At 30.5% G+C, this 17,559-nt stretch overlaps 1 protein-coding gene across 4 annotated transcripts; it reads left to right on the top strand.

Moving 5' to 3' along the window:
• The first annotated feature begins 579 nt into the window (after positions 1-579).
• On the top strand, positions 580-17,156 carry LOC134707513 (GDP-fucose protein O-fucosyltransferase 2-like). 4 transcript variants are annotated; one of them, XR_010105720.1, is made up of 10 exons: positions 580-769; positions 2,004-2,254; positions 2,973-3,097; positions 4,988-5,118; positions 10,908-10,980; positions 13,175-13,297; positions 14,077-14,257; positions 14,875-15,004; positions 15,558-15,862; positions 15,893-17,155. XR_010105720.1 is itself a non-coding variant. In XM_063567321.1 (9 exons), exons 1-9 carry the CDS (start codon positions 636-638, stop codon positions 15,709-15,711), a joined length of 1,296 nt encoding a protein of 431 aa, XP_063423391.1. In that variant the 5' UTR covers positions 580-635; the 3' UTR covers positions 15,712-17,156. The 4 variants fall into 4 exon arrangements, 3 of the variants coding, with proteins under 3 accessions (XP_063423391.1, XP_063423389.1, XP_063423390.1); XM_063567321.1 differs by lacking the exon at positions 10,908-10,980 and adding an exon at positions 5,881-5,947 and having other exon boundaries at positions 15,558-17,156; XM_063567319.1 differs by lacking the exon at positions 10,908-10,980 and adding an exon at positions 12,400-12,472 and having other exon boundaries at positions 15,558-17,156.
• Positions 17,157-17,559: the final 403 nt, after the last annotated feature.

Consider the following 17,559-nt stretch of genomic DNA (forward strand, 5'->3'; position numbering starts at 1 on the left):
TGATTTCACTAGCTTAATATTCGAATACTTTCCTAATTCAGTTAGTCATTAAATAAATCTTATGTGTGTATCCTTCAAAATAATTTAACGCGGTGAAATAAGGGATGCTAACTGCATGTCATACTCCTAAAACTGTTCTGGACAGGACATCTTCAGGGGGGGGGGGTCTTTTCAGTCTTCCTTTTTTCATATCACAGGCCGGCATTTTTGGGGAATGATTGATACATTTTAAAAGTCATCTGGGGCCAACACGAATTGATTGTTTTGAATGATTTTTGTACCATATGATAAACTAACAATTACAAATGGTAACAAATAAAATTTGTAAAGAAAAACAAATGTTTAATTTTTTTCTGAAATTTTTATACCCTCGAGCCTCCTTAAAAACACGAAATTCCGAAATCCCGAGGTCCCGAAATTAAAAAAAGAATTCCCAGATGCCGAAAGGGTCAATCCTGAAATCCCGAGCTTGAAAACACCCGATCCCGGAGTCCCGATAAAGGTCCTATCCCCTCAGTGATCTGTAAAACACTTTAAATAATGGCGGGAAATATTACTTTTTCAAATAGAGTTACCTCCCTTTCAAACGGAAGCAGTTTAGAAAGGAAGCTTTCGTGGCAACACAGGATTAGAAAATGCATATCAATGCACAGTTCTGCATTGTTTTATTAAATATTTTTATATTGGCATCACAAGCTCATGAAAAAGTAGACATTTTCAAACCAGAAACTCATTCACATGTTGAATTTGGAGAGGCAAAATCTGTGAGGTTAGACTAACTTTTGTAAGAGTAAAAATCGTATCACAGGCACTTGTTTCTATCCATGACATCCATTGGAAGATCCACTATACACGTACGTAAATATATACGTTGTCAGTGGGTCTTCGAATAGATAGAAACAAGTGCCTGTAGATCGTATCATCAGATCATGATATGAGGCAGTAGTGATCTGTTTCATAAGAAGTTTGAGATTACTCAGTTCCCATGGCCCCAGCTTGTCTGGCAAAACAGCTGTTTGAGTCCAGAGTAGTTTAGACTATTTCATAAGTTGTGAAGGTATCTTGTACATTGTATTAGTAAAGGAGCTCAAGGGTAAGAATAATGTATTGGCCCTTTGCTTTACCCGCCTTTCTCTAAAGTACAAGGAACAGAATTTGCATACACCTTATCCCTATTTGTCCGCCATTACCGGATATCACACAGGTTCCTGTAAAATTTTGACGTCATAAAACAAAATATCTGACGCCACAATGGAAAACGATTGTTGTATGCGTCAAAAGTTCAAACTGCCGGGTCAGTCGGGATTAGCGATAAGGTGTATTAGTGGCAAGTTTCTGGTGCTGCCTGCGAAATATAGTTGACATGCATTTTGTAGCTGGACACACAGACACAAAGATAACTTATAAATATTGAATATAATGATTTAATTTAAAGGCTTTATTTTCCCCCCTATTGCCCGTCTTTCATAAAGTTTTATATATAGAAATTACACTGTGTACGCTGCAGCCAGCAGATTCTATTAGTTTGATAAAGACATTAATTACGTTGTGTCCACCTGTAGACTCACTAGCCCCCTGTTTCACAAAGATTTATATAGAAATTTCACTGTCATGACTGTGTCCACTTGTTGTCACTAGTTTTTATATGTTTGATAAAGAAATGACATTGTGGCCAGCTGTGTCAGTCTGAATCCTAAATCTTGTATAAGAAATAGCACTGTATCCACTATTTATTGAAATATAAAGTTGTTATATTTGTACTCTTTTTGAAGTCCTACATACATTGTACCATGATACGTGTCCATGTACAAAAATTTATCCCTGGACACAAAATGCATGCTTACTACAATGTATATATTTTGCACCAAAAATAGGACATATCTAAAAGACTTTCCCAACCCATGAAACAAGTACATACATGTACATGTATGACCATGAGTCTGGGTGTCTTCATCTAATTTGAATACAGGTATTTTTAGCTTTTGAACCGTTTTCATTAATAGGTACTTGCTGTATGATGTTAACCCAGGAGAAGGGTTTAATCTACGACGTGATGTTTTTATGAGAGTTGCAAATCTAGTAAAACTTTTAAATGAAGATGAACCTTGGGTTCTTGTACTACCTCCATGGGGAAGGCTTTACCATTGGAAGTCACAAGATCTCAACCAGATCAAGGTCAGGTGGTCAACTTTCTTTGACCTTGCAAGTCTAAGGGAACATATCCCTGTCATTGAATTTGAAGATTATTTGACAGGTTTGTATTTAGTTCTTCAAATTTTACAATATCAAATAAACATTGCAGTAATATTTTGCTTATTTAGACATGTTATATACATGTTATAATGTATCACATTTTTGATAAAAACTGTAACTTCAAAAGTTTTTTATTTTTTTTATTTTTTTGAAAACCCAATAATGCATCTCAAGACATTTTTTTCTATTTAATAAATACATTTGAAAAGTTTCTGAATTCACATTGCATTAGCTATATTTCTTTATTTTTTGAAAATTATAGTGTTGTGACCTGATCAATATAACATAAACATCATGCACATTGAATTGTGACACACTACAAAAGTTAGTGTACATGTAACAATTTTTCACACTAGAATAGAAATTCATAACACAACAGTATGATCATGAGAAAATGGGATCCTGAATAAAATCCGATGTAGAAAAAGATGCAGAAATTCCACATATTAACAGATAAGTTCCTCAGGAACATTAAAACATTACTGATCTACTGTTCATGATTATTAGTTTTATCCTGCAAAGGAAAGAGTATTAATTAGAACATGCTCAAAACTTTTAAAGGTAACAAATCTCTTTCATATAAAAAAAAATCATCAAGGAAGAATAACTCTTACTGTTCTGTTATAGCTTTGTATTGATAAATCTATGTTTAATATTTTTATCATTCAAATTTTTATATACTTGTTAGTTGTACATTTTTTTGCTTATTGTAATTATAGTAATGGGAGAAGAAGTAGTGGACGAAATTTATTACCTTCAAAGATACAAAGAAGGATGGACTAATGGAAAGTGGGAAGAGAAAATGGACATCAGAGAATGTATAGATAGAGTACCTTATCAAAAGGTAAAGTTTGTTTCTTTCACCTGCAACTAATAATGTTAATAATAGATCATAGGTGGTATACATTCCTATAGAGGTACATATATACTTCTTTGTAGATTTGTTATTTTCTGCAATGAAGAGGGCATTAAGAGTTACCCTTGTTAGTATGTACATGTATGTCTCAAGATTTATAGTTTCCATACCTGTCAACTGACCCTTTTTCTGCGGGTGTGTCCCGAGATTTTCACAATTCTGAGGGATCACCCAGGACACCCGCCGGGTCATTGAAATAACCCGGAATTCCGAAAATGACCCGATTTCACCCGTATTTCTTAGCCTTGAGATTGATTTCATAAGTAATATTCCTTTGAAATACCGGCAAATTCGTAAATCTTCCATGAACAGGAAGTTCATCTAGCTATGTAAACTGTCAAATTAAGTGACCCATTAAGTGCATGGCTTCATTTGACAGCTTTGGTGTCAAACACACTGTTCATTAACACCAATTACCTAAGCTTTAGGTCCTAAATAAATTGCACTATAAACATAAACAAACATATTTTAACTAGTTACTTCCCCTTATTTGTCACCATTCAAAATTATTCCTTATAATTAAGTTTTATGGGTGAAAAAGATTAAATCATAAAAAATATAAAATTCAAATACATATTGAAAAATAACTTTTCAATATTTTTATACCTTTATACAATATTTAAAAAAAAGTTGAAAATTATTTTTTACATTTATACTTCCTTTTACTGTATTACTATATTTTATCATTCTCTAATTTCCCTTTAATGGAAGAATTTCGACCGTGGGAGGGCTGAAAAGCCAGTCAAGGTCGTTAAACACTTCCATATATATGGAAGAATTTGTTTAAAGACAAAATAGATAGAAACCTTACACTTTCTAAAACTACATTAGAATATTAAATGGTAGTGGTTGATGATTACAAAAAGTAAGGGATACAAGACTGAGTTACACAAATTTATAAAAATCTCTAAGAGTGCAATGAAACAAAAATTAATAAGATTTAAAATGACTGAACCAAGTGAACATGCATTGATGTTTTGGTATCTTTGATATACATTGTAAGAAAATGTACCATAAATACTGAAATTTAGCTCGAAAAACTTTGTACGTGTTATGACCTGAGATTTGATTCTTCAATGCAGGTCATGACCTGCATTTTCATCGTCACAGGTTGACAGGTATGAGTTTCTGTAATTTGCCTAAACCAAATGTTATGAAACTTATACACAATGGTCACTACCATAAAACACAGATCAACTTGACAAGTTTAAATTTACTTTAACAGTTCTATAGTTATGAACTGTTTTAAAGTTATATGCAAGCAGTACTGGAATCATGGGTTCAATGGACACTTTCTCTGTTTATTTATATATTCCATTTGCCAAAAAATAAGATCTTGATAAATCCATATATATATGACTCTTTTTAATCAATATTTTTGTTTTGTTGTTAAAAAAAAAGAATTATAGCTCTAGAATTTTGCATTCAGGTTTCTGTAAATATTTTTATGCCCCACCTACAATAGTAGAGGGGCATTATGTTTTCTGGTCTGTGCTTCCGTTTGTCTGTCTGTCCTGCTTCAGGTTAAAGTTTTGGTCAAGGTAGTTTTTGATGAAGTTGAAGTCCAATCGACTTCAAACTTACAAATGTAGTACACATGTTCCCTTTGATATTTCTAATTTTAATGCCAAATGAGAGTTTTTACCCCAATTTCACTGTCCACTGAACATGGAAAATGATAGTGCGAGTGGGGCATTCGTGTACTGAGGACACATTCTTGTTATTGGTAAATTCAGTTCAAAATGCATGTTTTGTCAAATTTGATAGTACTTGTATGAAAGAGTAAAACTATGATGTCACACAATGATTATATTTCAGGATGAAAATGGTAAATGGAGAGGATGGTTTTTTGGCTATGAGAATGTTTATGCCAAAAAGTTTGCTTGCCTTTCTGTACAAAGTGAGGCTGGTAATATGAAATCATTTTTGATGAAAAATACAACATCAAGGTAAGCAAGAGTTATCTCTCTTTCTATGTAGCTATGTTTGTATAATTTTGCTATGCTTAGAGCTGTTCCATAAAAACAACATGTGTGGAGTGAAAATGGAAGAAATTATAAAATAGTCTCAGCTTCCAAACATACCAAAAGCTAATGAACTGACAAATTACAAACTTTCCTTGGTATGGTTTCTTATGACATAATTGGTTGAAATTTCATCAACATATAAATACCCTACCTGAATTACAAAATCAATTATGTTTAGTTTTAATTCCATTCTGATATTTTCTACAATTAAATTAAATTTGCACTCTTTGACACTATGATTTCTGAATTACTAATTATTCTTTACAAATAGTTTTGTCTGTCATGTCTGTAGTTTATTTTACTGAGTCATCTTATAACATATCTTTTCTTTTTCATAAAAAGCCATTCTATGAAGAACCAAGTTGGGTTTTTTTTTTTTAAAGTTATTTTAAAAAAATGTAAATACATGTGTAAATGGCTTTTGGTTTTGTTTTGAAGAGTATTTGGGAGGTAAAGAAAATTCATGATCAGCTTTGTTTTTTATTTTAATTACAAGTATTCATTGTTGATTCCCATAATCTCAGGATTCAGTCAAAATGTCCGATGTCGTTGAAGCAGATTGGAATATTAGGACTATCCCACCAACAGTCAAGACCCTTCTATCACATTAGTAATTTTAGTATAAGACATGCGTGACTCTAACTGGTCACTATGACATGAGCCTCTACAAGTATTACATTTTAGGTCTGTGATGTTAACAAGAGCAGAAACTCTACTTCATGATAGATTTGGCAATTCTGTTTATTGGGAAGTGAGTAAAATTTTGTAAGATAGGAATGTACAATGAACATTTTTGGTATGATTCTCTTGTATAAAGTGCATGTACATTGGATAATTAGAAGTGGTTTCCGGTGTATATATATATATACTATTACATTTAGTGGTAAAGGTATAAAGAATGAAAAGTTACTCCATAGGACATGTTGTTACTGTAAGGGCTGAAAAAGTTCTTCTCTCTTTATGGATCAGACAAAGTCTCCCCAAAGCTTTTTGTCTACACTTGAATGCTAAATTAAAAACTCTAAGTTCAAGAATGATTTTATTTCCATTTTTTTAATTTTAGGAAACTGATTAAAAAAATGATCAGATTCCTCTATAATCTCTATCAAATCTTATTGTTAGAGGTATTGTATCACATTTTTTCTCTTCAGTTTTCTTTAGAATAAAGCTTATGAGATAATTCTGTCTTGGCTATGTATACAATTTGTTTCTTTGATATGCAATTTTTGTTGACTTAGGCTGAGCTTTGCCACTTATAAACTTGTTTAACTGCATGAAGTCAACTGCTTTTTGTTCCATACTGAATCTTTTTTCATCATGGTTACTTTACAACTTATCTGGAAACCACTGTGTAGTTTCTCTCTTTGTCTATCTGTGACTTTTACAAAACCAAACCATGAATTGCAAAATTTAATGGAAAAAGAAGAAATGCTCGTTAGGTTAGAGCATATGCAAATATGGATTCAAACTTACATAAAATGCTAAAGATGGTCGACATGCATAACAGGCTTGGGTTCTGAAAGGTGGCCCTACATTTTATGTGTAATTCTGGTGGAATCAAAATCTACAATTTATTGTTTAGAAAGGTAAATGATTTTCAGTTTGTTCAGTTTTTCCCTTATATACATGTTGCATGACTTTTTTTATCATTTCACATACTAGTGATCGATTTTTAGTCAGAATTGATTTTTTGTATGGTCAGAAATCAAAGTGATATTTTCAACACGGGGCACCATGTACTTTTTTTACTGAACTTTTTTTTTAAAACTTATTTCAAATTGAAAGATGACTGATAAACTATTTTAATGAGTTTATTTGTTTCAAGGTCATGATAAAAATGATACTGATTCTACAGTATTGAAGCACAAATCTTAAGCCTGGTACATATAGATATATACATGTATCTTCTGGTTTTTGAAGCATAATGATTTTCACATCTCTGTTAGCCCTTATCAGATAATGAATGAACATTAACTACGTTCTTTACCATATATTATGCATATATTTATATCAATGTAAATGTTGGTGCATTGTTGTTTGTATATATGTATAGATAGATCTTGTAACCAAGTGTTTATAATCTAAAGAAAACCTAATTATCTACATAAATCCAAGTTGGACGTTAGGTACAAATGTAAGTTGCTATGAATCCAGTGTGATTTTAACAATTTGAAAAAAGAGCACCAACTTTTAAGTCATCTCAAAGTGACCGAAATAGTGTGAAAAACTTCCATATCCTTTGATGCAATTCATTTGGAAATCATTTGCTAGTTCAAACTAAAGCCCTGGTCACAACGAACTTAAGACACATCTACAGTGCCACAACATGAAATTTGGTCAAATAGCGGGTCATCTCTGGTCGTTGTACAACAATCGCACCACAGTCGTATGATATTTTTAGCACTGGCGTGTGTGATGGGACCAAAATTGGACATGCACCTTTTTTGCTCTACAATTTTTTATCGTGTCACTGTCTTGTGGCTGTCGTGAAAGTGTCTTACAATCATCGTCCGATAAACACATTGTCGTGGGTATTAATATAATGCATTTTAATCAAACAATCGTTGCACAGCTGTCATACGACTATCTCACGACTGTCACAAGACACTCCTGATACAATGATCACACAACATTGATTGTCTGTTGTACAGCAGTGGAAGGTTCGTCGTGCAACATATTTTCGTTGTATTTAGAAGAATACAAATCAAATCAATCAAATCAAATCAAATCAAGTTTATTGTACAAAAACAGGCCTCCAGCCCACGGTACATTTATAAATTCACAATTTAATATCAACTACAGTTCAATAATAACATATATTAAACAATACAACACACACATATTACCAACATATATATATATATATCTATTAATTTTCAAAAAGTTTTATAAACTTGTATTTGTAATAAATTTATTTATTTATTTATTAAGTATATTCATTTTATCAAGTCATAGTGACAAGACTTCTTCTCTACAGCATTTAGCTTTTTTCAAAAATACAGCCAGATTTTTCAAAGTAATTAAATTTTCTGTTCTAAAAAGACTAGTTAAAGTGTCTCTGTTACAATTACTTTGACACCATAATGGTAAAAAATTTCTCCTTATGTCAGCCAAAATTGGACAAACAAGTACAAAATGGAATTCATCTTCTATTTCATTTGTATTACAAATTTTACACAACCTATTTTCCCTTGGTTGGTTTTCATGTCTACCTTGTTCAATAGCTAGCTTATGGTTTGAACATAAAATTGAAAAAATTTCATATCTAAGATTATATGACAGTTTCTGTATATTTTCATTTATACAAATATAATCCTTAACTTTTGAATAAAAAGCACACTTTGATGAGTTGCCAATATAATCTGACCAAGATTGTAAGTTTATATCTGTAAGTCTCTGTTTAAATAAATGTAAAAACAATTTTGCATCTCCAACACTTTGACTTTCCCATACAACACCAAATCCATTTGAAAATAATAGTCTTTGCACTTTAGAACACCAATTTAAACGTCCATTTTCATTCATTTTATACATCATACGATAGCATAGTTTTGGAAGTCTGTTATCATCCATGCATTGTAAGTGTAGAAAATACTTAATAGGTTTACACACATAATTTATATATAGTTCATGACGGCCACATTCACCTCTTGCTATGTGATTATTAGTCTTTTGGCCCATTCCAAGAAGCCATTTACAGAATTTATTTTGAACAGTTTCAATGTCTTTCACTTTCTCTGTTCCCCATAATTCTGCACCATAATAAAGAATTGGAGCAACCATAGAGTCAAATAACTTAAATCCAAGATTTATATCTCTAGTTCCAAGTTTACACATACAATGTTTTATCATGTTCAGAGCCTTTTCACACTGCATTCGTAATGTTTTGCAACAGTAAGTCCATTTCAGTCTATTGGAAAAATATATTCCTAAATATTTATAATAACTGACAACTTTTAAAGGTTCATTATTGAAGTACCACTTCTCGTTTTTAGATAATTTACCTCCATTTTTAAATACAACAATATTTGATTTGTCCATGTTTATAGTCATATTCCACTTTTCGCAATACTTTTCTAAATTGTTTAATCTTCTCTGTAGATCAATTGGTGTATCGGCTATAAGTGCAAGATCGTCTGCAAAGAGTAGTAGCATAACGTTATGAAAGTTCTCATGTATAAAGATGCCATTTCCACCACTGTTCTCAATTTCAGTTGCAAGTTCATTTATATACATTGCAAATAACCAAGGACTTAAAGTACAACCTTGTCTCACACCAGAATTACAAGTAAAAGTTTCTGATAATCCATCAGTTGTTTTAACTTTTGCTTTGACATTGCCATAAATGTTTTGCAATAGCTTTATCATTCTGCCATGTAAATTTTTACTTAACAATATATAAAAAAGTTTTGAACGATTGATGCCATCAAAGGCTTTGCTAAAATCAATGAATGCACAGTACAGAACACCCTTTTTCTTTGATAAATATTTCATAATAATACTACACAGTATGAAAATATTATCTATTGTGGAATAGCCACTGCGAAAACCAGCTTGTTCTTCTATTAAATGCTCGTTCAAATCTGACCATACTTTTAATCTATTACAAATAATACCCATAAAAATTTTACTTATAACACATAAAAGTGATATGCCACGATAGTTACCACAATCATTTCTATCGCCTTTTTTGAACAATGTAATAATAATAGCAGTAGACCAACATCTTAGAAGAATACAATTAGGTGGGAATGAATCTTTGGAAAAACATAACGGCTTCCGGTTAAACAGGATGGCTATTTCATTAGAATGATTATGCTTGACCCTGCTGAAAAGGCACCTTAGCAGACTACAATAAGATCATACAGCACCTGATGTTTGGGCAGTATAGTACACTGATGTGAGGTTTGGAGCGGGAATCTGCCGGTGATTTCATTGGATTCATGTGAATCATGGAGCCAGGCATGTTTCAAGAGCTTTTTTTGAGAGTCACATCACAGTGGCACGACAGTAACACGCGCATCCCATGACATGAAAACCTGAAAATAGCCACAAACAACTCCAGGTTGTCGTACGATTATCGCAGGACTGTTGTACGACTGTCACATGATCGACTTACGACTAACCCACGATAGTACAATTACAATTCTTTTTTCTGTCTTGTACCCATCATGGACATGTCGTAGCTGATGTGACCACTAGAAATATTTTTTTGACATTTTGCACAATAGTGCCACAACAACTATTTTATAGATCTTCCACAACTAAAAAATGTACGATCTGTTGTTAAAACACAAAAAAAACAAAATAAGTAATAAATGAACAACAATTTGAAGGCTTGTCTCAGGACAATGTCATCTTTCAATCATACTCACTAATTTCATCTGAGAACCGAATCACAAAACAGGTCTGCTGTGATCATGATGATCTTAGTATTTAGTTTTTAGGATCTAATGGTAAGGATTGGTCATTTTAGTTTAAATCTTTGAAACAACTGAGAAAATACAAAACAATGGTTTTTTTTTATTAATGTTGTATACAATGTTGTAATCTACCACTTTGGAACATATACTAGTACCCAAGACAAGTTAATAAACTGCACATTGAATTGGTTAAAGGTGAGGTTTAAGGCTTTTTTGAATCTCAATATTTGATAAATTTTCTCTATTGTGGCAAAAGCTAAGTGTTGACGTAATTTTATCCCACTACAGGTCAGTAATGTTAGAAAGAGCTGAGCAAGTTATACATGGACAGTACAGTGAATTTAGTTCTATGTTTTGGATTGTAAGTCATATTCATTTTCCCACATGTGGTTTGTCATCATCTTTTGTTGTCTTTTCTTACTTTTGCCATAATAAATCACTATAATATATGTTCTCACAGACTTTTATGTTTCAATATTTCAATAACTTATAATTTGTGTTTATCATTTGTACTCAAAGTGTCAATAAAAATCAGCATATTATAGATATTAACAAACAAGTTACTACAATCTAGTCCATATATTAATATATTTGATATTTTATTGATTTATTATGGCAATTATAAGGTAAGTGCAAAGAAAACAATATTAAGAAATGTCCAGTTGAATTGGATAATGATATGAATTATTTTGACTGACCATAATCACTTTTTTATTAGAACAACATTACATTCATCAAAGTTAAAAAAAAATTGACAGGTTGATCTTCATAGTATTTTAAAATATGGTTGGATTTTATTATTCAGATAAAAAATTCTTTGTTTATTAAAGTAAAAAAACAAATAAAATATATCAAATTTTCTATTCAGCTGGATATTTTATAGCGAACCAAATGAAAGTTTTCCACAGTGTGGTCTGCTCTTTACCAAGGTATTTAAACTTTTGCAAGTTTACCTGTCCCATTGAATCAATACAATAGCTATTGCTCTCTGTGTAGTTTATTCACTTGGACATTTAAATTTCTTCTAGGAGAAATCTATCACTCATTGATTAATTTGCCTGACCAAAAAAATATCTTCTTTGTTGATTGAAATACATGTATAAACTCACATAAACTGCATGTGATACAGTATTTATTTAATAACAATAATATATGTTCAATCTGTTCAATACAAGCACTGATTAAAAATTATGAAAAGTTTATTTCTGATTTTTTTTAAGTACTGTATGCATTTATGTTTCAAAGAATCTGCATGTTTTTCATGGTTCTTCAGTTATAAAGAATTCATTTATGAAGACCTTTTATATTTAAACATTTTCATTTTAAAGTTGTTTTTGTGAACAGACTAAAATATAGCAAATTTTAATAGATAAAATGTTGAAATTTGATCAGAAATCAACTTTTGATTTTTAAATCAGTGTTTATATCCAACAATTTGAAAATGTGTTATTGGTTGAATAAATACAACACCACATGCAGTTTTATCATTACTTATTTGTACATGTATTTCTATTATTGACAGTTTAATTTTTTGTTCAGGTAAATTAATTAGTGACTGATAGATTTCTCTGGCAAGAAATTTAAAGGTCCCAGTGAATAAACTATACAGAGAACAATACCTGTTGTATTTGTTAGATGGAACAATAGAACTTACAAAAGTTTAAATGGACAGGTAACTTGCAGGTGAATCTGTGGGAAACTATGATAGGATTCGAAATAACAGTATTTATACTTTTAAGATGAATTTGTCAAACAGCCAATATCTGGTTATCTCCCTTAGGTCAGTCATGCTTGATAGAGCAGAACAGCTCATTCATGGAAGAAGTGGACAACATAGCACCAAATTTTGGGATGTAAGAAATAAGTTTTGATGCTGTGAATATTCCCATTTGGCTTTGCTTAAAAAACTGTCTCATTAATTGGTCTTCAAAATTTAAAGCATTTTTTCAAATATAGTTGTAGTTATGGGAGTTATTGCTTGAGACTTTTGAAAGGGAGAAAACAAAAATGCATTAGAAGGACAACCATTAAAAAGAGCCATCACTTTTCAATCAAAGATAACTTAATGAAAGTCATAACTAATAATAAAAAGGAAAAAATGGGTTTCAGGATATTTATTTTAAGCAACAGTTTGAAAATACCAGAATTTGCTTTTTACAAACTCCTGATCTCAAATTTGATATGTGGGACTTTATGGCATATTGGTTTTAGTAGTTCATCTGCTGTATCTCTAAGTTGTCAGCACTGAGGTTGTGAATTCAACCCTGCACTCGACATTTTACTCCAACCTTATTTGACTAGGCTTTCCAGTTTTCCTGTACCCACCATTAAGAACTTACTGCCACAATATAGCATATAGTGCTGAGAGAAGCAATTTTACACCAATAATCAAATTTTAATATTGAACAAATAATAAATGACATACTCTTGGAAACATACAGATATATATTTTGTGAAATATTCCTAAGATTAAAATTCAAAATTGTGTATAGTTAATATAAGTGTTTAATTTAGTGCATTATTGTTGTAAAATGAATAAGAAATTATATTTTCAGGCCAGAAGGAGCATGGTTTTTGCAAAGCATTTAAGAGATATTGGTGATGAGTTTAGAAAAGAATATCTTGATTCTACTGATGAAAATGATAAAACAATTCTTAGTAAATGGCCAGAAATGAAGGTTTGAATATGATTGTCCTCTATTATTGATCATATATTTGTTCTTGACACTGATATTCAAGGATGTTCTAAGTATCTCATTAAGGCAGCTCTTGTTTAATATTATGTGTAAGCATTCATTGGAGCTTTCATATTGAGAACACTTAGGACAGACTTGAAACTCCTTTTAAGAAAAAAAGTATAATCCCTAAGATAACTCTCACATTAAATAACTTTTTCTATGTCAATTTGATACATAAACTAGACAATCTCAATTATGTTACAATTTCCTCAGAAGTAATTTCTGCTGGTGCCCTTTTGATATTTACCCCATCTTTGTTGCTCCAGAAATATTACAATATAAGTATAAACCTTTAGTTTATTTTTATGATAACTTTACAATGAAATAACTGATCAGCAGCATACACAATATTTATCTTTTCTTGTTTTTAAAGTTTAGATAGATATCAGGTAGATATCACTTTTATGGGATACTTTTTCAGTCCATATTGCGGTGCTATTTGTGTAAAAACACTGATGAAACTGTTGAAGTGACATATTGAAGTTTCACCAGTATTCAGTGGATATCAATTTTTCTGGATTTTTGGGGTAAAAGCGAACCCAAACTTCTAATATTTTTAGAAATTCTATTTATTAGGCTGTCATATTCAGCTTTTGGCAAAACCAATAAATTCAAATATGAATGAAAATTGATATGAAAGAAAACAAGGGCATCCACAGTATAACAAAACCATAATAATTTTATTTATTTGTATCACATTGATTTATATATTGTTACAGAAAAATCATGGAGATGCAAAAGGCGGTCCATACTTGAGTGTACATCTACGTAGGAAAGATTATCTGTATGCACATAAAGAACAAGTTCCAAGTCTCAAATATGCTGCCAAACAAATTAAAGAATTACTGAAAAAGAATAAACTGAAGAAAGTATTTATAGCATCAGATTGTGATGAAAATGGTAAGAATATTGATAAAATATTTCATCTAGACTGAAAGTATTTCAGAAATCTTTGATTAAAGTTCTAAAATTTAAACTTTTTATTGAAGAGATATTTAGACATGTTGGTTCCGAGAAAAATAAGCTTTTTATTTTTTAAGATTTAGACACTTTCTGCTGTAAATAACATTATAATATCTGTTAAATAATTGATGACTTTGAAAACAATTCTTAAAATGTGGTACTTTTCAGAATACATGAATTTATATAAAATATTAGACCTCCATACAAGTTTTAGCAGTTTGAATCTACACATAGACTAGTTTGGTAATTGGTCAGCTGAATCAATCAAAATTATTGAAGGTTTGAATTTTTATTTTTAAATTTTTGTCCCTCCTCAAAATCATTGCTGAGGTTTCATTAATCTTCTTTTGATCTTTCTCTAGTGTTTGCTAAAAATCAAATAAAAGATTTAAAAGCATGAAACTTGAAACAATTAAAGATTATCTTTTGTTAAGTACTAAATTTCAAGGCAATAGCACTTGTCAAAATGAGATGAGGTTGCAATTACAGTTTAATTTCTAAGTTACAATTACTTTTAGGAAAAATTTAATTAAAATAACCCTATTATTTTCTAGATTTTGAAACGCTGAAAGGTTTCTTTAAAAAAGCAGAGATTTATCGATACAAGCCAACACAAGAAATCAGAGAAAAATATAAAGATGGAGGTGTGGCAATAATTGACCAATGGATAGCAGCCCATGCTAGGTATGTTGAACTAGGCTGAAAAAAAAGTTTTACTCTCAATATAAGAAAAACTTTCATGTTTTGTGATATAAATGACTTCTTTTGATAAGAGATGATTTAAAACTGATTAAAAAGTAAATTTAAAGTTGTTGAACGATGCAGTTCCCTAGGGCATCTGAGTAATGTTTCATATGTATACAGGACAATTATATAATTAATATACATCTATAGACTAAAGATGAATCTTTTAAAGCAACTAAAGGCATTGTGCCTTGTAACATTTATTACATGCATAAGAAAGATGTGTGTTTTTTGTTTTTTCAGTAGATAACAGTGATCTAGTTTTATTTTTAATGTGTAACAAATGAGAATACAATAAACTCCAATGTGTTTGAAATCACTAATCTTATAACCAACCTAAAATAAAAGGTTCAATCTTAATTTCTGTGTGTTTTAACATTGTTTTATTTGCTATTAAAAGTCAGGTTTTGGCTTGTGTTAATGTATTGTTTTTTTCTTACTCTAGAAACCATTGTTTTCATTCATTAATCAATACATCATTCTTCTATTTTAGACATTTTGTCGGAACATATGTGTCAACATTTTCATTCAGAATTCAGGAAGAGCGAGAGATTTTAGGATTTGATCCAGAAACAACATTTAATAGATTGTGTTCTGAATCCGAAGAAGAATGTGAACAGCCTTCTAAATGGAAGATTGTTTATTGATATTTTAATTTGTTGATTTTTGTTAGTACTCCCACATTAACAAATGATTTATATGTCAGTTCTGATAGTTCAAAATCTTCTGATTATGTAGGTCAATTAATGTACCTTTCTGATTATGTAGGTCATTTAATTAATTTTTCTGTTTATGTAGGTCAATTAATTATATTTTCTGTTTATGTAGGTCAATTAATATACTTTTCTTACTTGTTGTATGTTAATTAATGTTCTTTTACATAATCGATTGAACTATATGAAATAATATAAAAGTAGAAGATAAATAAAGAAGAAATTTTCCCCATACTTTATGTTAGAAGGTGACATTTTTGTGAAGACCAACTTCTTTTATTATTTTTTTTTAAAGAACCAAATATGAGTTAAGCATTCTTTAGTATGATATTATTTGTTGATAATTTTTTTAATTTTTTTATCTATTATATATATTTTACTGTTATTTTAGAGTTGAATGATTTTTTCCTGTATTGATTTTTTATTATATGTTTGTTTTTTTTGGCGAATTTTGTTAGTCTTCTGATGCAGAAATATAAGGGGTTCCTGAATGTGCCTGTCTGTCAGATTGTCTGGTCTTATATGTTTTCTGACATGTACCTTTCTTGCCAGATTTTTTCATACTTATATCAGGCGCAATGTCTTGTAAAATTTGAAAAATCAATGCTTATTAACAACTATTTTGAAAAGATTTTTGGTCCTTGGATATACTAATTTTATTGAACATTGCATTGAAAGTGCTCTAATGTGTATAATACTTGCCAGATTATTATCAAGTTTTTTTCAAATATTTATATTTTTAATATCACAAACAAGTTTGAATATCAGTGTTGATCAACTTAATATCAAGTATAACAAAAATGCATTGTAAATGTTTTTAAGCCTACATGTCTTTAGATTAATAATAACATTTTTTTAAAGAATAAAATAATGCTGTTTGATTATAGTCATTGGACAAATGAAATATGTGGAAAGTTGGAGTCATTATAACTTTTATTTAAAAAGAAATTAAGAAAAATATAATTCAACTTTTCAATGAAATTAATTTTCATTCACCTTGGAAAATATGAGATACACACCTATTCATCATCATATAACATAGACAAAAACAGTGTCAGTCAGGGAATGCATTCTCTTTAACCAGTGTCTAATATACATGACAAAATGATGGAATAGTATGAAAGTATATCTGTTTGGTTAATACTGTCCTATTTATTCTATGTGTTTAATGATCTGTATGAATGAGTCTTTAGTATATTATTTAAGTTGATGTTAGATATGGGTTCTTTTACAGGGATCTTATTTTGTATTATGTTTATATTTTTTTTTACCAAAGAGTGTTCTACATTCAGATTTACCAAATATTAGAACTTAGTTTGAATAAAATTTTTAAATCAATTTTGTTTTTAGCAACAATAAAATCTACTTTATAATGAAATGGCTTAATACATTTGTGCCCAGATCAAAAGAGAGTGATAGATGTCTAAGGAATATTCAAACTAATAAGTTGAAAGCAAAATGACAAAGCTGTAGCAAAAAAACATCTAAAAGACAAACAACAGTAGGCAAAACAAAACACAGAAATAGGCAACATTGACCAAAAACCATGGATGGTCTCAGTGCTTCTGTTCCACAAAGTAAAAAGTGCAAATACTATGCCATTGTCTAATCTTATCAAAATCCATTGTTGGTGAAAATCTGATATTTATAGGGATCTGTTTGCCTCTTCTCTACTCTCATTTGAATATCTAGACTCATCTTACATAGTGCTCATCTTTTCACTAGCCAAGGGTAACAATCCAGTCTTGGCAGATTAAGCCAGCATACATGATTACAAAGCTG

This window comes from Mytilus trossulus, chromosome 2, assembly GCF_036588685.1.
Source record: "Mytilus trossulus isolate FHL-02 chromosome 2, PNRI_Mtr1.1.1.hap1, whole genome shotgun sequence".
Taxonomy (NCBI): Eukaryota; Metazoa; Mollusca; class Bivalvia; order Mytilida; family Mytilidae; genus Mytilus; species Mytilus trossulus.

Coding starts and splice junctions, on each gene's coding strand:
- LOC134707513 (XM_063567319.1), top strand. CDS start 636: ATGCATATCAATGCACAGTTCTGCATTGTTTTATTAAATATTTTTATA. Junction 2,255..2,972: donor ATTTGAAGATTATTTGACAG/GTTTGTATTTAG, acceptor TTGTAATTATAG/TAATGGGAGAAGAAGTAGTG. Junction 5,119..12,399: donor ATGAAAAATACAACATCAAG/GTAAGCAAGAGT, acceptor TATCTCCCTTAG/GTCAGTCATGCTTGATAGAG.